Here is a 22,752-nt window from a genome sequence, read left to right on the forward strand (position 1 = left end):
ACCCTTGTGAGTGGGGATAGAGAACTATTTTCCTCGTTCACTTTCCACCCATGCGACCTCAGAAATGCCAGTACTACGTCCGTATGAGACTTGGCAATTTGGAAGTTTGATGCCTGTATCAGGATGTCGTCTAAATAAGGGGCTACTGCTATGCCCCGTGGCCTTAGGACCGACAGAAGGGACCCTAGAACCTTCGTGAAGATTCTTGGGGCTGTAGCTAACCCAAAGGGAAGAGCTACAAACTGGTAATGCCTGTCTAGAAAGGCAAACCTGAGAAACCGATGATGATCTTTGTGTATCGGAATGTGAAGGTAAGCATCCTTTAGATCCACTGTAGTCATATCTTGACCCTCCTGGATCATAGGCAGGATGGTACGAATAGTTTCCATCTTGAATGATGGAACTCTGAGGAATTTGTTTAAGATCTTTAGATCCAAATTTGGTCTGAATGTTCCCTCTTTTTTGGGAACCACAAACAGATTTGAGTAAAAACCCTGTCCTTGTTCCTCTTTTGGAACTGGATGGATCACTCCCATAACTAGGAGGTCTCGTACACAGTGTAAGAATGCCTCTCTCTTTATCTGGTTTGCAGATAATTGTGAAAGGTGAAATCTCCCTATGGGGGGAGAAGCTTTGAAGTCCAGAAGAGACCCCTGGGATATAATTTGCAATGCCCAGGGATACTGAACATCTCTTGCCCACGCCTGGGCAAAGAGTGAAAGTCTGCCCCCCACTAGATCCGTTACCGGATAGGGGGCCGTTCCTTCATGCTGTCTTAGAGGCAGCAGCAGGTTTTTTTAGCCTGCTTACCTTTGTTCCAGGTCTGGTTTGGCCTCCAGACCGCCTTGGATTGAGCAACAGTTCCGTCTTGTCTTGCATTAGAGGAGGTTGATGCCGCACTTGCCTTGAAGTTTCGAAAGGCACGAAAATTAGACTGTTTGGCCCTGGATTTGGACCGTTCCTGAGGAAGGGCATGACCTTTTCCTCCAGTGATATCAGCAATAATCTCCTTCAAACCAGGCCCGAATAAGGTCTGCCCCTTGAAGGGAATGTTAAGCAGCTTAGATTCTGAAGTCACGTCAGCTGACCATGATTTAAGCCATAGCGCTCTGCGTGCCTGTATAGCAAAACCAGAATTCTTAGCCGTTAGTTTAGTCAAATGAACAATGGCATCAGAAACAAAAGAATTGGCTAGCTTAAGTGCCCTAAGTTTGCCAAGTATGTCATCCAATGGAGTCGCTACCTGTAAAGCCTCTTCCAGAGACTCAAACCAGAATGCCGCAGCAGCAGTGACAGGGGCAATGCATGCAAGGGGCTGTAGAATAAAACCTTGTTGACAAAATATTTTCTTAAGGTAACCTTCTAATTTTTTATCCATTGGATCTGAAAAAGCACAACTGTCCTCGACAGGGATAGTAGTACGCTTTGCTAAAGTAGAAACTTCTCCCTCCACCTTAGGGACTGTCTGCCATAAGTCCCGTGTGGTGGCGTCTATAGGAAACATTTTTCTAAAAATCGGAGGGGGAGAGAACGGCACACCTGGTCTATCCCATTCCTTATTAACAATTTCTGCAAACCTTTTAGGTATTGGAAAAACATCAGTACACACCGGCACTGCAAAGTATTTATCCAGTCTACACAATTTCTCTGGCACTGCAATTGTGTCACAGTCATTCAGAGCAGCTAAAACCTCTTTAAGTAATACGCTGAGGTGTTCAAGCTTAAATTTAAATGTAGAAATATCAGAATCAGGTATTCTCCCTGAGTCAGAAACATCACCCACAGACTGAAGTTCTCCTTCCTCAGCTTCAGCATATTGTGAGGCAGTATCAGACATGGTTCTTAAAGCGTCAGTATGCTCTGCATTTCGTCTAACCCCAGAGCTATCTCGCTTACCTCTAAGTTCAGGTAGTCTGGCTAATACCGCTGACAGTGTATTATCCATGACTGCCGCCATGTCTTGTAAAGTAAACACTATGGGTGCCCTTGATGTACTTGGCGCCATTTCAGCGTGAGTCCCTTGAGCGGGAGTCAAAGAATCTGACACGTGGGGAGAGTTAGTCGGCATAACTTCCCCCTCGCTAGATTCCTCTGGTGATAAATCTTTTAAAGACAGAATATGATATTTATTGCTTAGAGTGAAGTCAGTACAATTGGTACACATTCTAAGAGGGGGTTCCACCATGGCCTTTAAACATAATGAACAAGGAGTTTCCTCTATGTCAGACATGTTTATAAACGGATCAAAAAAACGACATAGACGTTTTTTAACAGTCCCAGCAAAGTGCCACAGCTTTACTGTGGCTCCTACCTTCCCCAATAAACAATTTTAGGCTCTTTAGAGATGTCCTGTAGCATTCAGGGGACTCCTGATGAAAACTGGATGTCTCATGCTGTAATTTTAACTGCGCAAAAAAGCGCTAAAATAGGCCCCTCCCACTCATATTACAACAGTGGAAAGCCTCAGGAAACTGTTTCTAGGCCAAAATACAGCCAGCCATGTGGAAAAATTTAGGCCCCAATAAGTTTTATCACCAAGCATATATAAAAAACGATTAAACATGCCAGTAAACGTTTTATATAGCATATCTATAAGGGTATTACCCCTGAGAGTAAGCATGATACTAGTCATTATTAAATCACTGTATTCAGGCTTAACTTACATTTATCAGGAATCAGCAGCATTTTCTAGCATTTCCAAACCTAGAAAAAATCATAACTGCACATACCTCATAGCAGGATAACCTGCACGCCATTCTCCCTCTGAAGTTACCTCACTCCTCAGACATGTGTGAGAACAGCAATGGATCTTAGTTACAACCTGCTAAGATCATAGAAAACTCAGGCAGATTCTTCTTCTATCTCTGCCTGAGAAAAAATAGCACAACTCCGGTACTATTTAAAATAACAAACTTTTGATTGAAGAAAATAAACTAACTATTTTTCACCACTCTCCTCTTACTACCTCCATGCGCATTGAGAGTTGCAAGAGAATGACTGGATATGGTAGGAAGGGGAGGAGCTATATAACAGCTTTGCTGTGGGTCCTCTTGCAACTTCCTGTTGGGAGTGAGAATATCCCACAAGTAATGGATGATCCGTGGACTGGATACACCTTACAAGAGAAATATAATCATCCATGACAGGTGCATTTTGTTTTGAGATATGAAGAGAGGGATCTCTTAAAGGATTTAAGGCTTGGGGAAGGTTTGAAAGTGTGCGGGAGGTCGTTCCATAATTGTGGTGCTCTGTAGGAAAAGGAGGATTTCTTTTTGTATTGAGGCAAACTAAATAATGTGCTGGTACTGGATTGGAGGGTATAGGAGGTGGGAACAGCCGGGGAGAGCATTCTGCTCAGGTAGGGTGGGAGCTTCCCAGAAAAGGTCTTAAACACAAGGCTGGAAAGATGGAGGGTGCGTCTGGATTCCAGCGACAGCCAGTTTAGTTCTTTTAGCATGTCAAAATGATGGGTCCTGTAGTTACAATGTAGCACTGTGACAAAACCAATCTCGCCACTGTACATTGGAGGGCCTGTTATGGAACATTCTTTGGGCTGGAGGTACATGGGCTTAAGGATACCCAGAGACTGCATGGAAATATGGAATTTTATATGCTGGACACCCCATGTACTTTCATAACTCTGTCTTATGTCTATGTCACCCTGTATCCATAAATACAGGATGGGTACAGGGTGTGAGTGCCCCTTGTGGGAGCAATTGTGACTCTATAAGCCAAGTGGGCATAAAAGACTTTATAGCTAATAAGAACTGTTCCTATATTCAGTAATAAGATGTATTCTATGTATGTTTCAGATCTGATTGTGTCTCAGGAGTCTGTCTGGGTAAACTGATTGTGTCCTTGTGTGATTATGTTAACTAGACTGCCCAACATCAGATTGTCTGAGTAAACGTTCTTCCCTAGTTAATTAACTTAATATGTTAATCTGTTTTACCTGTGAATAGACAATTGTTAGAGGTTTGATGCATTGTTCATATGTTTGCTTTACTGTTAAACCAATGCCCTTTGTAACCTGAAGCCAGGGTGTATAAATCTGTGTGCTGCCTTCAAATAAAGTAGACATTCTGTTTTAAACCTGAAACTGGCTGGGTTGTGAATTGCTGATTCCCTATGCAGGACATTGTTCATCTGGTATTAACCCTTGGTACACTGTTGGTACCGTAACATTGGTGGCAGCGACGGAATGAACCTTATCGCCCAGAAGAGCAACTACACAAGCCAGTAACCTCAGGAAGAGGGGGATTATTACAATACTGACTAAGATGGAAAAGAGAAAAGTAAATTTTGCAGCTTTTAAAAACTTCCTGGAAACAGAAGGAGAGATTGATGGGTACCTTGCGGATTTTGAGAGGCAATGTGCACTACACAAGGTACCCGCAGAGGACTGGGTCACGATATTATCTGGAAAATTATCCGGCCGGGCCAGAGAGGCTTTTCGGGCCATTCCAGATGAGGAAGTCAGGGATTATAATACTGTAAAAGAGGCTCTGCTCTCCAGGTATGCGGTTACACCGGAGGCATACCGGAGGCGGTTCAGAGACACTGTTAAATTAGCTGGAGATTCCTACCTTGAGTGGGCATGTAAGGTGCACCGCACAGCAGCTCACTGGATAGCGGGGTGCCAAGCCATATCTGGGGAAGAGGTGCTGCAGCTATTCCTGTTGGAACATTGCTTCGACAAGTTACCCGCAGGAGTTCGAGAGTGGGTTCGGGACCGTAAACCCTCCACCCTGCAGGAAGCGGCTCGCTTGGCAGATGAGTATACGGATGCCCGCAAACTGGACACTGCTACCACTAAGCCCCCTGCTAGAGTGGAGTACAGACCCCCAGTCACCCCAGCAGCTGCCAGTTACCAAACCCCGGCGCACCGCTATACCACACGGCCTCCGGCCACGAACTACCCTCAGAGAGCCCTGTTCAATTTGCGGTGCTACTCACAACCTATTCGGTGCTTTAGATGTAAGCAACTAGGGCACAAAAGACCAGAGTGTCCCCTAAACGCAGCGAACCAAGCGCAGTCCTGGAGAAGACCCGCCGGCGGAATCCCACGTAATCCTCAGCCTACGGCCCGCTACGTAGAGGCGCAAGAATGCTGGAGCATCCTACATGAGGCAGACCTTGTGCAAGCTGCCCATCGGAATAACCGGCAACTGGTTAAAGTGAATGGGAAGAAGGTCAGTGGTCTACGGGATACTGGTGCTACCATGACCTTGCTTCAAAAGAACTTGGTGTCTGAGAAACAGTACACGGGAGACACTGTGGCTGTGAGGTTAGCAGGGGGCGATGTGTTCAGCCTACCTGTTGCCAGGGTACATTTGGATTGGGGAGTGGGCGCTAGACCTGTGAATGTGGGGGTCAAGAAGGACTTACCTGCTGATGTTCTTCTTGGAAATGACTTGGCCCCCCTTGTTTCTGCCTACGCTCCTATGGGTCCCGCTGATGTTAACTCTGTGACTACCCGTGCCCAGATCCATGCAGCAGAGACTGACCCACCTGCTGCTAAGCCCCAGGATGATGAGCTCAGTAAATCTCTATCCGCTATTGATATGTGGAGGTCCCGTTACAATGCGCTGATGAAGGAGAAGAGGAGCGCAGAGGAAAAAGCACGTTTAGAACGTGAATCTCTGCTAGACAAGCTGCACCGACAGACTGCAGAAAACACCAGCTTGAGAGTGGGACATGAAACCTTAAAGACAAACTTAGCGACACTTGAGGAGAAGCTGACGCTGGCTCATAGTGAGGTGCAGCAACTCAAGGGCACCCTATGTCAGTATGAAGGGATTGTGGATACCTATAAAGAGCAGGTACAGAAAACTCGTAAAGAAGCTGATGGGATTTTGAAGGACTGTTTGGCCCTGGTCTGGGCACTGAGGAATTTGAACCCTTGTTTGTATGGACAGGAATTCTCTCTCATAACGGGAATCCAGATGGATTGTCCCAGCAAACTGACATGCCTACCAGGCGCTCTGGTGGTATATGGCACATTATATACCCTGGACAGCCGAGCATGACAAACCAGAGGGAGAGGAGTTTGATGGTCCTGGCTTGTTATGGGAGTCCTTTGCAGAGCCTGACTTTGGGAGCCCAGACTCCATTCCCCAGCGGCAGGCTGCGTTACAAGGGGTAGGGACAGTTGGTCCTGTCCCCCAGCAACACAGCTGTTTAGCCAAAGGGGAGACGAATGGTCTCCCCCTCCAGCAGCACAGCTATGTATCCAAAGGGGAGACAGTCGGTCTCCCCCTCCAGCAACCAGGCTCCCACCAGGCTACTTCCATGGTAGTGCTGGCACCCGGGCAGAGTACAGCTGGTCTCTGCCCACCTCGCAACCCACCAATTCAGTGTACCAGTCCCCCACACAGCTGTGGTGAGGTACCTGGACATGGACAAGTTTTCCCCGTACTCAGGTGTAGTAACCATTTATTGTGGGTGGGCTGTACTACTAATTGTGTTTTATGGGTGGGTTGCTGGACTAACCAGGGCACTGACCGGCAGGAGGTCAGATACCCTGTTAGTCTGTTTGGAAAAGGGGAGAGATGTGACAAAACCAATCTCGCCACTGTACATTGGAGGGCCTGTTATGGAACATTCTTTGGGCTGGAGGTACATGGGCTTAAGGATACCCAGAGACTGCATGGAAATATGGAATTTTATATGCTGGACACCCCATGTACTTTCATAACTCTGTCTTATGTCTATGTCACCCTGTATCCATAAATACAGGATGGGTACAGGGTGTGAGTGCCCCTTGTGGGAGCAATTGTGACTCTATAAGCCAAGTGGGCATAAAAGACTTTATAGCTAATAAGAACTGTTCCTATATTCAGTAATAAGATGTATTCTATGTATGTTTCAGATCTGATTGTGTCTCAGGAGTCTGTCTGGGTAAACTGATTGTGTCCTTGTGTGATTATGTTAACTAGACTGCCCAACATCAGATTGTCTGAGTAAACGTTCTTCCCTAGTTAATTAACTTAATATGTTAATCTGTTTTACCTGTGAATAGACAATTGTTAGAGGTTTGATGCATTGTTCATATGTTTGCTTTACTGTTAAACCAATGCCCTTTGTAACCTGAAGCCAGGGTGTATAAATCTGTGTGCTGCCTTCAAATAAAGTAGACATTCTGTTTTAAACCTGAAACTGGCTGGGTTGTGAATTGCTGATTCCCTATGCAGGACATTGTTCATCTGGTATTAACCCTTGGTACACTGTTGGTACCGTAACAAGCACAAAGCAGCAGAACGAGTTATACAATGTATTAAGCTTATTAAGATGAGTTTGCGATGCAGGTGCATATACTACATCCCCATAATCCATGATTGGCATCAGCATTTGCTGTACAATATTTTCCTTTACTGTAGGGGCTGAGGCAGGATTTGTTCCTGTACAGGGCACCTAGTTTTGGATAGCGTTTAGATGCACGTTTTTCTATTTGGAGGCCAAAAGATAGATTGGGGTCTAACAACATACCCAAGTATTTGAAAGAGTGGACTGCGGTCAGTGTGCAGTTATTATATCTTTTCATGTGACAACACTGAAGCCATTAATGGCTGTGTGCTAAGTTATTTTGAGGGGACAGCAAATGTACACTGTTATACAGGCTGTACACTCACTACTTTACTTTGTAGCAAAGTATCATTTCTTCAGTGTTGTCACATGAAAAGATATAATAAAATATTTTAAAAAAAATGTGAGGGGTGTACTCACTTTTGTGGGATACTGTATGTAAAATAAACCTACTTATATAATGAAAGTTTACCGGAAGTCAATAAATTATGTTCCAGACCCTTATCAAAATTGACAGAAATAAAATATTAAATTTAAAGCTATAGATGTAAGAACTAATTTCTTGATATAATCTAAAACTATTAGCTATATAAGTTTATACACTGTAAATAAACGTAAAATACAAAATATCACAATATTATCCCTTTAAGGGGAAATGAACCCCAATGCACTAAATAGAGCCAGCTAAACATAACTAGTCAACCAATCAATAGAGGCAAATGTGTGCAGGCTGCAATCACCAGCTAGCTCCCACTAGTGTAGGATATTACATGTTCTTTTTTTTAATAATGGATACCAAGAAAACAAAGTACATTTTAAAATAGAGCGTTATTTAATACACTTTTAAATTTACTTCTATCTGAATCATGCATATTTAATTTTGACTTTCCTATCCCTTTAAGTGCAAATTCTCATAAATTCCTGTGTAAAAATGTCTTAAATTATGTATTGCTGGTAATATGTCCCTTCTAAGAGATATCAGAAAGTGTTATATTATTTTCTTGTATCTCAATTTTGGGTGTATGCTGTAGCGCTGTAACGGTTGTTAATCGGAAACAAAAAATAAAAAAGGCCATTGTTAAATAAGGGACAAGGAAGGCCCGGGGGATTTCCCGATAGGCAGCAATAGCTGGGGCTGGCCAACTACAATTTAAAGGGGTGGTGCTGCTGTATAAAAATGTTTTCTCCTCTGAGCTATAAGTATTAAGGTCACAATGTATTTCCTTGTAAGTTTTATCTCCTAGACCATCTACCATTTAGTAGCCCTACTTTGAATGGTTTCTAGTGTCTAGTGAACTCACACTGTGAGACAGTGTGACACACTGAGTGTCTTCTCCAGATCACACCATGGATGATTATTTTCACATTGTAAAAGGGAGTCATGGATGGAATTGGGTGGTAGGATACCTATAAAACAACAATCTGGAATTGTATTTTATTAAACTCTGATATAATTTAATTCTGAAACAAAAAAAAATATTGGGGTAAGAAGTATCCCAGTAATCCCCTTGAGAAAAATGGGGTGTATGCAATCTACGGACTAAAATTAGGGTAGTTTCGTATTTTTATTCCCAGTCCAGCTCTGATAAGGGATACCTGTATTACTTTTATAGGATGTAGCTGTAACAAAAAATATGCTAAATGTTCAGTTTGTGATTATTGCTGTTATGTAATATCAATGGTTAAATATAAAATGTATTATTGATATATATATTTACCACTCAATAACCTAATCCATTTTTGTTCCTGTGTTTTATTTTCCAGTTTTACAACGTTTTCCCCATTCTTGGATATATCTTGAATACACCCCATGTAGTTGTTAAAAAAGTCGAAGAGATACAAGAAATTATGAAAAAACTTTTTGTTGAACTGCGGGAATCTTTAAATGAAAATTGCTGGAGAACTTACACTGAAGCGTTTATGCTCAAAGACCAGATGGTAATGAGTTGATCTGTCTCAAAGATGATAATATGCATTATTTTCATTTTGTTTAAAGGGACACACACGTGTTTAACTCCTGCATTGTCTCTTTGCACTTTTACGGCTCTTCAGTTTCTAACAGATCAGAGTGATTCAATTTAAGAATGTAGATAATTAAGATAATATGGTTCCAGATGAAATGGTAAAGGCTATAATGAAAATGTGAGCTAGATATGCCCTATCTCAATGGTAAGTCAGCCTGAACATTCAAAGCCAATTCAGTAGTTGAAAAAAACTCACTAACTACAACACTATTTAGGCATAAATATATTATTATATATAGCTATGTAATTGTAATGAGTATGTAGACTTATGATTTAAGTCATAATTTATTTTATTATGCTGTATTTCAGTTTTGGAAGTGCTGCTTGCATCAATTAATACATTGCAAGTTTTGGAAAAAGATTTCAAATAGAGTTGCAATTTAGTACTTTATGCCCAGACTTAAAGCGGCTAGATATGATTTAAAACATAACTTTTATTAAAATTCCTTTAACATATGTGAACAGGACTAAAATGTAACCACATGAATTGAATAATTGGTGTTCCTCTGGTATCGTCACATTTTCTGTATATATGTAACATAGTAGATAATATTGCAAAAAAAGACGTAAGTCCATCAAGTTCAACCTATACTTACAAAAAAAAAAAAGCTCAAGTTGATTATAAATTAATCCCATTAAAAAATGTGACCCATTTAACACAAGCAATCATATCCCTGAATTCTGTTTCTAGGCAGAAATGTATCTAAACCATTTTTAAATGTATCTAAGGTAATGGCATTTATTACCTCCTCAGGTAATGACTTCCACAATTGTATTGCTCTTACAGTGAAAAAACTTTTACGTTGCAGGAGATTAAGTCTCTTTTCTTCCAGACTTAAATTGTGACCCCTTGTCAAGAACAATTTTCTTGGTATAAACAGGGCTTATCATGTCACCTATCATGCACCTTTTTTCTTGAGAAAACAGACCGTTTGGATAACCTCTCCTAATAAATTAAATTTTTAATTCCCCTTATTAGTTTTGTGGCCCTTCTCTGAACTTTTTCTAAGTCCCCAAAACTGCACTCCATACTCAAGGTGAGGCCAGTGATTTATATAGTGACAGAATTATGCTTTCCTCCTTTGCATCAATGCCTCTTTTAATACATGCTAATATCTTATTAGCCACTGCCCTGCATTGTGTCCCTTTCCTCCTCGGTTTGGCTAAGTCTAGCTCCATTTAAATAATACATTGTCTGCTTATTTTTTCTTCAAAAATGTAGAACCTTGCATTTCCAGTATTATAAGGAGGCTTAATGCACTCTGCTTTCAGGACCTGGTCCTGAGAACCGAGAGCGTTATCCTAACGCGGCCGGGGCTCTGGCAAGATCAGGTTTGCGTGCTCTGTTAAGGTAAGTATCCTAGTTACAGATTATATTTAATCTGTAGCTTTGAAAATTTACATTTGTTTTAACAAAAATGATTGTAAATATTTAACTGAAATTCTGTATTTGTTTTTAACAAAACGAATACCAAAAAGTGCAGCCAACGAATATTTGGGGAAACGAATTTCGTTAAATATTCAGTGCGAAAATTTTGGACAAACCAAAAATGTCTTGACTGCACAAGTCTATTATACTCTGTTTCTCTTTAATAAATAACAATAAAGAATTGCTGTAACCTTCTCAGTTGTAATGGAATTATGTAATTGTTGCCAAACTGCCATGAAATATGTTTGTGCAGATTTATTTATTTTTTTATTGAGATTTTTTAATAAAGCATACAAATAATTAACTGACAGGATGTGTACAGTACAGTAGGACTATCAATTAGGTAAGATTAACAGAATACTGAATCAATAATAATAATAAAACATTTGTTCACACCTAGTCAAATAAGTAAAACATTTAGTATAGGTATGCTATTTAAGCATAGACTTTCTGAATAATACTAGGGGCCACGTTTGGACCTCTACATAAGATTATACTAGGGACAGAAAGTACTATTAACAAAAGGAGACCACTCTTGGGTCTCAAATTGAAGATCTCAGTTTTATATATATGGTGATCAGGAATAAGACCCAATTTGGGTCTGAAAGTACCAAAGGGATAAAATCAAGAAAAATGCAAACTATAGAACATTCTCTATACAAAGTCTAATAATATAATTACAGTGTAAATAGCTTACTTTCTTAGGACATGCTTCCATTAGGAGAATAAGGACAATATATTTTAATTTTATTTCTATGATAACAGGTCTACGTGAGATTCTAAGACCATCCCCCAGAGGTTAAATTGGATATGAGCGCAATATATAATTACTATGCTATTTCAAAAGTTCTAATTTTTCATCATCCATTACGTATAATGATAGAGAGTTTAAATCTAATATTCCCTTTTCAGTGGTTAATTATATCCCCCTGGTCTTGGCCGCTGACAAAGGGGCAACATCCTATGTTTATTAGGGAAATATAGAATCATATAGATTTTAATAAAAAATAGGCACATTATTGCATAAAAAGTCATAGCTACAGAAGATTTCTTAACAAGGTTGACTTGGGTTCAGAATAGCTAAGTTTTAATTAAAATGTCTCCTAATAAAACCCTAGTTAAATTTAAAAGCCTCTCTAGGAAGCAATAAAAGATTAGCCACAAATATAATTTTAAAACATGGAAAGATAGACTTTGCGTCTGTAGGTGTATGCCTCTAGGGACTGTTATAGACAAATTACATATGATCCTTTTAAATTATAATCCACATGAAAGTTTTCCACCACAATGCCCTTTAACTCTACACTGATACTAGGTTACACAAATGTAGAGGAATAGAAAAAATAGGTGTTAGTACAAGCAGCAGGGGATCACTAATGTGTTAATGTTAAAAGTAGTGGATGGAAACATTACCTATCATTCAGGGTGGTTACTATGTATAACTTCACCAGCCTACTTGATGTGTGACCCCCAAAATAGCGCAGCCTCAAGTCACAAAGCCCCACAGGGTTCCTCTATCCCTGGAGACAAGTAGACAGTGCAGGAAAAACGGATCTTAAAGTTACAGGCCAAAGAATACTTCCAGTGCGTGAAACAGCAATAAGCAAATCGATTTGGCAAAATAACTAGACTCCCCTTATGAAACAGTAGGCAAATACCTCATATATTGTTATTGCTCCAGCGGTATTCCAAGTATCACACCGGACTGCAACAATGTATTCCACACTGTAGAGAGAAGGCTTTCATCGATCCCTGGTCCTGCAGGCTGCTTCCCAGGTCCGCCAGATCCACAGCTCACAGCCATATAATCAGTGCTCACTTCGGCCCAAACTTGTAGCAAAAACATACAAAAGAATAGAAGCACCTGATGACAGCCGTTAGTAGTGAACGTAAATTTAATGGACAGGGTATACCATCACAACATGTAGTATACAAAGTACGGAGTATACACAGGGACTGTGTCCCTACTTAAAAGTCAGTTGATACAGAGGAGATGAAAATAGTGAGTGTATAAAGAGCTAGTAACAAAAAGCGGCTAACACGTTTCGGCGTGAGCCTTACTCATAGCCTCATAAAACACACATTGACTGTGAAAGTTTAAAACACCTAGCTCAAAACCTGAATGGATAGCGGGAAACACACCCTGCAAATAATTAGCCAATCCGTGACTGCTGTTTAAAGCTAATACACGCACACACACACCCCTCCCCACCCCCTATGATTGCACACTATAGTCTAACGATGAATAAATAAATGATAAATAAATAAATAATGATAATGAGCCTAATTCCCTTCATCACTGAGTTATCCAAACTCGTAAAGTTTACCGCAAAGGGTTGCAGCCTGCTTAACCTGACAGGAAGCGATCACTCGTCGGATAGTGCATAAATCATTTCAGACCGTCACGGGAATTTTCCGCTCAGTTCGGTGACAGAATCCGAGTTGAGAGCTCAAAGTGGGAGGGAACAAGCAATCCAAACAACCCTGATAGGATATCACAAAAGACCCTGGCCAATAGTTAAACCGGGGCTCGCCTCCATAACATACGTCAATGCGGTATAACAACATAGTGAACTGGATAGTATAAATCACAGAGTCCCACTCCAAAAGACCGGACAGGAGGCAAAATCCTATAAACACAGGGTAGATAGAGGAACGTGTGGAGATCAGAAGTACAAATCTACAAATCTAGATATGCACAAAAAAGTAGAACCAATAGACAGGACCAAAAAAGGACCAAAAAACTGTTCCTAACAATCAATCATACTTATAAAAAATCTGCAGTCCAAACCACTCATTGTGACATAGGAACTTGGGGCAAAGAACAAATCAATAAATAAATAAATAATCAATGCATTATAGGCCATGTATGTATACAATGCAATGTGATAGTCTCCTCATCATCGCCCAAATGAAAAGGGATAGAAGGTACATACACTGCACATAAATAGTGTACAAACACGCTGAAGCTCATACAGTATAGTGTAATAATGCTATCCATTATCTCGCCCATCAAACCTAACGATAGGGTACACAGACATCGAACTAAATTTAAGTAAGTTTAAATTTAAGTGTCCCAATGAGTGCACAAATATCACCACAGGGTGAAGGAACAAATAAATAAATAAATAAATGAAAATGGGGAATATGAAGGAAAATAAGTGAGCAAGTAAGTAAGTTGGGCGGGACCTCCCCCACTCCAACATTCACGAGAAGGTATCAAACCTAACGGGACCAACAGTTTATTAAATCAAACTCCGAATTGAGCTTAAAGATCCAGAAGGCCTCCTTCTCTTCAAGTTTGTTAACCCTATCTCCCTGACCTTTTCTTAAGGGAACCTTGTCAAGAATGGTCCAGACAAATGACCTTAGTGACTTGTTATGAGTCTCCACAAAATGTCTTACTAGGGGGGTCGTTTTAGAGCCAATCCTAATATCCGACATGTGTTCCTTTATGCGAGTTCTAGCCTCTCGCGTTGAGAGTCCCACATACTGTAGGGAACATAGACTGCAAGTGATGAGATATACAATATAAGTTTGTCTACAATTCAGACAGTATTTAATGTTAAATCTCTCTCCACTCACTGTGGAGACAAAAGTGCCCCCCACAATTAACCTTTCACAAGCCACACAAGTGTGGTGGTGGCACTTAAAGGCCCCCAATGATGTCAACCATGAGGAGGTCCGATTAGGGAGATCACTCCAGATTTTTGTGGGAGCAACCATATTTCCTATCGTCTTGTTTTTTCTATAGGCAAATCTGATTCCCCTTTCCACTGTGTCAATCAACCCATCATCCGCTGACAAAAGGCTAAAATGTTTATCCACTATTCGGCAGATCTCGTCATATTGTCTAGAGTACTCAGTGATGAAAGACACCCTATAACCAAATCAAGTTGTGACTGAAACACCCTCTCTACTTCTCTTACCTATGGTAAGAAGTTTCTCCCTAGGGATCCTTTCTACATCTTTTCTTGCCCTCAAGATCATTGTAGAGTCATAGCCTCTTTCCTTAATTCTCAGAGCCAGGTCATCCGCCTGTCTCTCATATGCAGTGCAAAACATGCAGTTCCTTTTAAAGCGAATGAACTGGCTCTTGGCCACACCCCTGAATACTCTTCTGGGGTGACAGCTTGAGGCGTGTAGTAATGAATTCCCCGCTATGGGTTTGCAGAAAACCTCCGTGATGATCCCCTGGCCCTGCACACCCTCCAGTGTGATGTCCAGAAAATCCACACGTCTTTCCTGTATCTCAGAGGTGAAACTCAGTCCACAATCGTTATTCTCCAAGCCGGCCACAAATTCTGTAAGCTGGTGCTCGGTTCCTCCCCAGACAAATAGCAGATCGTCAATAAATCGGCCATACCAAATGATATCCGATCTGAACATGTTCTGATCTCCAAAGACGTGGGACAGTTCCCACGATCCCATGAAGATGTTTGCATAGGACGGGGCAAATTTTGCTCCCATGGCTGTCCCACGCCTTTGGAGATAGAACTGTCCCATAAACTCAAAATAATTTCGAGTGAGGAGGAACCGAGTCACCTCTACTACAAAATCCACGAACAAGGGATCCCCACCATAGTGTCTATTAAGAAAAAAACGTACAGCCTCCAACCCTTTATCATGAGGGATGGAAGTGTACAAGGATTTGACATCCACAGTGAGCCATCTGTAGTTTGTCTCCCATGTTATCTGGCACAACAGATTCAGAACATGTTTTGTGTCCGCCAGGTGACTCCACAGGGTGCTCACTAGTGGTTGCAAAATATCATCCAGCCATTCCGAGAGGTGTTCAAGTAATGATCCAATACCGCTCACGATTGGCCTCCCCTGTACGTTCACCAAGGATTTATGAACCTTAGGTAGATGGTTGAAAGTAGCGATTGTAGGGTTCGAAACAAGGAGGTATTCCTTAGTGCCCGGGTCAATAAACCCACCTTCCACCCCATCATCCACGAGGGAGGCCAATCGTGACTGGTAGGCCCAAGTGGGGTCCCCTGGCAACACCGTATAATCATCTGTGTTTGTTAGTTGTCTCAGGGCCTCTGAAATGAAGTCCCCTCTATTTTGCAAGACTATGGTGCCACCCTTATCAGCAACCCTAATTATAATTCCCTCATTTTTGCTAAGTTTCTCCAATGCTTTTCTCTGTTTCCTAGTGATGTTACTCTGTTCTCCCCTCACAGATTTGTAATACAAGCAGGTAAGGTCTTCTTCTATTCTATTTTGGAATTTCTCCAAAAGGTTACCCCTACATTGGATAGGGTAAAATATAGACTTTACCTTAAAAGCAGGTAATCCAATGCAGGCGGCTGAGTTAAATTCCCCACCTTCTGAGAGAGATTCCAAGGTCCCTATATCACAGAACTCCTGGAAGTTGAGAGAACTATCTCTCAGGGCTACTAAGTGTCTGGATTCTAACTCGTTAAGAATGGCATCGTGACTCTCATCCTCTCCTCTTATGGGATGCATCTTGAAGAATTTCTTTAAGGTCAGATCACGTATAAGTTTGTTGACATTAAGCAATGTCCTGAACAAGTCAAAGTCAGCTGTAGGCACAAAAGTCAGTCCCAAACTGAGAACTTCAAGTTCATGTGGATCCGGGGTGTAGTCGGACAGGTTAATGATGTTCAAAACCTGTAATTCCCTCTTCCTCTTCCCCTTCTCTGGGGGTACCTCCGCTGTTCTTTGTACTGGTGGTCTGCACCCTGATTCGTGTTTAGGTTTCCTCCTCCCCCCCCTTCTGGTGTTTTTTGGGGGATGGAAAAAACCTGTTGAAGCTGTGCTTGATCCCGGGTGCGACTATAACCTCTTGTTTCCGTGTCTGTGGTCGGTTCCTCTCTGTAATTTGTCTGGGAGAAAAATTGTTTGGTGGGTACTTTGAGAATGGGAGGGGTTTCCTTGGGTCTCACACTCTGGACAGGGGGATGTTCCTCTCCTCCTGACCCTGACCCTGAACCCTCAGATTCACCCTCACTCTCATAAAAGTTTACCCTCCTTCCTCTATTTCTTCTACGTCTGTGACCACCTCGCTGTTGGTTGGGATGGAAGGTACTCTTATCCTGTTCCCTCCTGAGTAGTGATCTATCCCTTTTATTCCAGATATACACCCTGTTGAGATCGTAATCCTGTTGATCCCGTAGGTATTTATTGTGTTTAATTTGAAGGAGTAGAGTTTTCGCCTCCGCCACTACCCGTTGTAGCGTGTCATTAAACTTAAGGAAATTCACATCCTCACATTGGGTGTTGAGCTCCTTCTGTATCTCTCTGATTTTTAAGGCTGCATCTTCTAATTCCTTTTGTTTGTAATCACAGATTAATTTCATCAGTTGAAAGGAACACTCCGATAGTTTGCTGTTCCACAATTCTATGAAAGTTTTGTCATCCGTTAGAAAGGTCGGATATTTATTCAGTCTTAACCCCCTCACGCCTCAAGCTGTCACCCCAGAAGAGTATTCAGGGGTGTGGCCAAGAGCCAGTTCATTCGCTTTAAAAGGAACTGCACGTTTCGCACTGCATATGAGAGACAGGCGGATGACCTGGCTCTGAGACTTAAGGAAAGAGGCTTTGACTCTACAATGATCTTGAGGGCAAGAAAAGATGTAGAAAGGATCCCTAGGGAGAAACTTCTTACCATAGGTAAGAGAAGTAGAGAGGGTGTTTCAGTCACAACTAGATTTGGTGATAGGGTGTCTTTCATCACTGAGTACTCTAGACAATATGACGAGATCTGCCGAATAGTGGATAAACATTTTAGCCTTTTGTCAGCGGATGATGGGTTGATTGACACAGTGGAAAGGGGAATCAGATTTGCCTATAGAAAAAACAAGACGATAGGAAATATGGTTGCTCCCACAAAAATCTGGAGTGATCTCCCTAATCGGACCTCCTCATGGTTGACATCATTGGGGGCCTTTAAGTGCCACCACCACACTTGTGTGGCTTGTGAAAGGTTAATTGTGGGGGACACTTTTGTCTCCACAGTGAGTGGAGAGAGATTTAACATTAAATACTGTCTGAATTGTAGACAAACTTATATTGTATATCTCATCACTTGCAGTCTATGTTCCATACAGTATGTGGGACTCTCAACGCGAGAGGCTAGAACTCGCATAAAGGAACACGTCGGATATTAGGATTGGCTCTAAAACGACCCCCCTAGTAAGACATTTTGTGGAGACTCATAACAAGTCACTAAGGTCATTTGTCTGGACCATTATTGACAAGGTTCCCTTAAGAAAAGGTCAGGAAGATAGGGTTAACAAACTTGGAGAGAAGGAGGCCTTCTGGATCTTTAAGCTGAAGACCAGGATCCCAGGGGGCCTCAATTCGGAGTTTGATTTAATAAACTTTTGGTCCCGTTAGGTTTGATACCTTCTCGTGAATGTTGGAGTGGGGGAGGTCCCGCCCAACTTACTTACTTGCTCACTTATTTTCCTTCATATTCCCCCTTTTCATTTATTTATTTATTTGTTCCTTCACCCTGTGGTGATATTTGTGCCCTCATTGGGACACTTAAATTTAAACTTACTTAAATTTAGTTCGATGTCTGTGTACCCTATCGTTAGGTTTGATGGGCGAGATAATGGATAGCATTATTACACTATACTGTATGAGCTTCAGCGTGTTTGTACACTATTTATGTGCAGTGTATGTACCTTCTATCCCTTTTCATTTGGGCGATGATGAGGAGACTATCACATCGTATTGTATACATACATGGCCTATAATGCATTGATTATTTATTTATTGATTTATTCTTTGCCCCAAGTTCCTATGTCACAATGAGTGGTTTGGACTGCAGATTTTTTATAAGTATGATTGATTATTAGGAACAGTTTTTTGGTCCTTTTTTGGTCCTGTCTATTGGTTCTACTTTTTTGTGCATATCTAGATTTGTAGATTTGTACTTATGATCTCCACACGTTCCTCTATCTACCCTGTGTTTATAGGATTTTGCCTCCTGCCCGGTCTTTTGGAGTGGGACTCTGTGATTTATACTATCCAGTTCACTATGTTGTTATACCACATTGACGTATGTTATGGAGGCGAGCCCCGGTTTAACTATTGGCCAGGGTCTTTTGTGATATCCTATCAGGGTTGTTTGGATTGCTTGTTCCCTCCCACTTTGAGCTCTCGACTCGGATTCTGTCACCGAACTGAGCGGAAAATTCCCGTGACGGTCTGAAATGATTTATGCACTATCCGACGAGTGATCGCTTCCTGTCAGGTTAAGCAGGCTGCAACCCTTTGCGGTAAACTTTACGAGTTTGGATAACTCAGTGATGAAGGGAATTATTTATCATTTATTTATTCATCGTTAGACTATAGTGTGCAATCATAGGGGGTGGGGAGGGGTGTGTGTGTGCGTGTATTAGCTTTAAACAGCAGTCACGGATTGGCTAATTATTTGCAGGGTGTGTTTTCCGCTATCCAATCAGGTTTTGAGCTAGGTGTTTTAAACTTTCACAGTCAATGTGTGTTTTATGAGGCTATGAGTAAGGCTCACGCCGAAACGCGTTAGCCGCTTTTTGTTACTAGCTCTTTATACACTCACTATTTTCATCTCCTCTGTATCAACTGACTTAAGTAGGGACACAGTCCCTGTGTATACTCCGTACTTTGTATACTACATGTTGTGATGGTATACCCTGTCCATTAAATTTACGTTCACTACTAACGGCTGTCATCAGGTGCTTCTATTCTTTTGGTTGTTTTTGATACTAGGTTAGTTGGCAATCAGGTAGGTCAAGCTTAAATTAGAATTTCTTAAAGTTTGTTTGTCTTTAATAAATGTAATAGCAAAAATATGTCAAGTGTTTTTTTATGTTTTGTATCATTTATAAAATTCAGGATTACTCTCAAATATTTTTTAGAATCTCGTTTTGCTCTTGAATTTAAATTTTTCTAGTCTCTCATATTCAGAGAGATCATGTTTAATTAAAATCATTATTAATTTTGTAGAACATTCTGTCAATGATTCTTCTCATTCTCCTATTAAAGTATGATATCTAAATTCAAAAGCTGGGAAGAGTTGGATTTGTAAAACCCTAGGTATTAGTTTCTTGTCAATGTATTTTTCAAAGAAGTGGCAATACCACCATACATTGTCTTGTTTATACGTTGTTCTATGCATATCTTTTAAGACATAATCCAGTGTTTACCAAATAAACACCTCATTAAAATCAGCTGTTTCTTCCAATTTTCTATTTTGCCTATCTTTGTCCCATGTATAATTCATTTTAATGTTAAAAGTCTATGTGCTCAGTTGTCAAGAAAGCTTGATTCCCCAGATATTGAAACAACACACTAACAACAGCACTATTTTGGCAGTCTTACAATATAGGGCTAGAATACAAGTGGAGCGTAAATGTTTTTGTGCAAGCGCTAACCTGACACACGCAAAAAGCCGAACTTAAAATATCGTGACCTTGTTAACTTATTCCCCTATAGAATTCAGTAGACAGAGAAAAGTGGGGTGAAGAACTAAGACCCTTACTCGCGCGCAAACCCAATCGCGTTTTTTCAAGTGCACTAACCCCAAATGAAATATGAATATTTCACATTCCAATGTTCTTCACATAGAATAATATGCTCACATAGAAGATTTTTTTTTAATAATGGAGGAAAGGGGTGAAACACCAAAACGTCACACTGAATAAAGGTGGCTTTGTTTGAAAATCTTGGCGAGTGCATTCCTCTATTGATATTTGTTAATAATCTTTTGGAAGCACCCTGGGTGGTTGAATTTGAATCATGAGTGCTGGCCTTTACTGAATTGTATCTATATGTTACAACCACTACAAAACTTAGTGATCTTCAATGTATAGGTCCAGAGGCTGATATGGTAAACGTAGTTGATTATAATGTTTTGTGACAGTAGGGTTAACAACTATAGAATATAGTCAAAGTTAACCCCTTTGTCTTTTTATGTCCAAATACTTAGTCAGTGTACACACCGGTGTAACTGAGTTAAGGTAAGAGTTTGGCAATATAAGTGAGAGTTACAATACAGAGAGTAAGTGGAACGTATAGTATCAATACTAAAGGTAAGCAGAGTTATTTGTACTGAACCTTAATATATTTGCAGGTGGTTCAGAGACATCAATCTCACAGTATATCTGGTTTAGTTACCGTAAGTGTGTATATCATATCAAATTCAATCACAAAAGGTAACCTCTAGGCACTTGTGTGTATCGTAGTAAGCATACAATTATGACCACAGATATTATATTTAGACATCCACAACAAGTGAGAGTTATACGACCTGACTCTGGATAGTCCTGGAAGGCAGAGTGATATGGAGGACAAGCTGCAAACAGAGACAGATACTTGCAAAGCTTGACACTAGCAAGGAGAGAGTCGCATATGCAGGAATTGCTACGGGCAGTAGCTGATGACGTCAGGAATTCTGTGGAGGTGGCAAGTCCGTCCAGTTGCAAATAATCCAGTATAGGAGTGCCGGTAAGGAGGTAGGAGAGATTTGGGTCTAGGAAAGGAATTACTTCCAAGGCTGAGAGAACACAAGAAAGAACCAAACTGAACAATAATCCAGAAATGAGTGCTGGAGGGAGGAGCCTTATATAGTGATATGAGTGGTAGAGGCTTAAAGGTACAGGCAGAGGGAACTACAAGAGAGTATAACAGGAGACTCCTGACATAGTCCCCCCAGAAAGGAACCACAGCGAGGTTCTAAGGAGAAGGCCTGTCCGGGTTCCGCCTGTAGAAAATGGAGATCAAACGGGGGGCTTGGAGATTGGCAGCCGGTTCCCAAGAATCTTCAGAGTAGTCAGTCAGTCCAATGAACCAGATATTCAAGGAGACCGTTCCTCCATCTAGAATCCAAGACGCTATAAACCTCATATTCCGTTTCAGGTGACTGGGTTAGAGGTTGCGATAAAGTAGTCGAGCTGGCGGTAGTAGAAAGACAAGGTTTCACCCAAGAAACATGAAAAGTAAGATGTAACTTATAGGTATAAGGTAATTGTAAGGTTACAGTCACAGGGTTAGAAATAGCAACGATAGGAAAAGGTCCTATGAATAACTTGCTAAGTTTCCTTGATGGGGTTTGTAATCTCAAACCAGACCAACTGCCCAATTTGGTACGAGGGTTGAGGCTTATGTCTAATATCATAGAACCTTTTATGCGAAGCCTGTGCAAGTTTTATGTTGTCCTGAATGACAGAGAAGGTCTGGGCAATGTTATTGACTGTATCATTGACTTGAGGACAAGCTGCTTCAATACGCGGGTATAAATCCATTCGAGGATGCAATCCATAATTCGTAAAAAATGGACTATGTGAGGTAGTGGAGTTTTTTGCGTTGTTGTAAGCGAACTTGGCTGATGAAAGGTCAGTAGCCCAACAATCTTGTTGATGTGAACTGTAACAATGGAGGTATTGTTCGATCCATTGATTGGTCCTCTCTGCTTGACCATTGGTCTGGGGGTGGTATGAAGTGCTGAGTTTTTGAGAGATGTGAAGGGATTTACAGAGTTCTCTCCAAAACCTAGAGGTGAATTGTGTTCCCCTGTCACTAAGAACAGAAGTGGGCAGACCATGGAGCCGTACTGTCTCTCTGATGAAAATTTCTGTGGGCAGTTTGGCAGTTGGGATCGAAGTGAGAGGTACAAAATGCGCCATTTTAGAAAACATATGTTCAAGGACGTTTGGGGACTGGATATGGTTGCAACAGGCTGACTGGGCGTTGATGGGAAGGTTTTGATGTGGAACACACTGGGCAATGAGAGAAGTAAGTCTTAACATGAGTAGACATTGATGGCCACCAATAAAACCGTTACTGTAGATCCAAAGTTTTATGTGATCCCAAATGTCCTGTGAAAGGGAATCATGGGTGGAAGTTAAAACTTCAGATCTTAAGCTTGCAGGTATGTAGAGACGGTTATGGAAATAGAGTAAACCATCATCCATTTGTTGGAGTAGTTGTATAGGTTTAGATACATCCTGGTCTTGTAAGGTTCTCATTTCAGAG

General features: G+C 41.2%; 1 protein-coding gene across 1 annotated transcript in view; it reads left to right on the plus strand.

The window, feature by feature from the left end:
- LOC128641800 (cytochrome P450 2W1) overlaps nucleotides 1–22,752 on the plus strand; it is a 200,988-nt gene that overhangs the window by 72,867 nt on the left and 105,369 nt on the right. Inside the window, exon 5 of the mRNA XM_053694337.1 lies at nucleotides 9,070–9,243. Within this exon, the coding sequence (XP_053550312.1) occupies nucleotides 9,070–9,243 (174 nt within the window). The remainder of the gene's footprint in view (nucleotides 1–9,069; nucleotides 9,244–22,752) is intronic.

Source organism: Bombina bombina, chromosome 11 (assembly GCF_027579735.1).
Source record: "Bombina bombina isolate aBomBom1 chromosome 11, aBomBom1.pri, whole genome shotgun sequence".
NCBI lineage: Eukaryota > Metazoa > Chordata > Amphibia > Anura > Bombinatoridae > Bombina > Bombina bombina.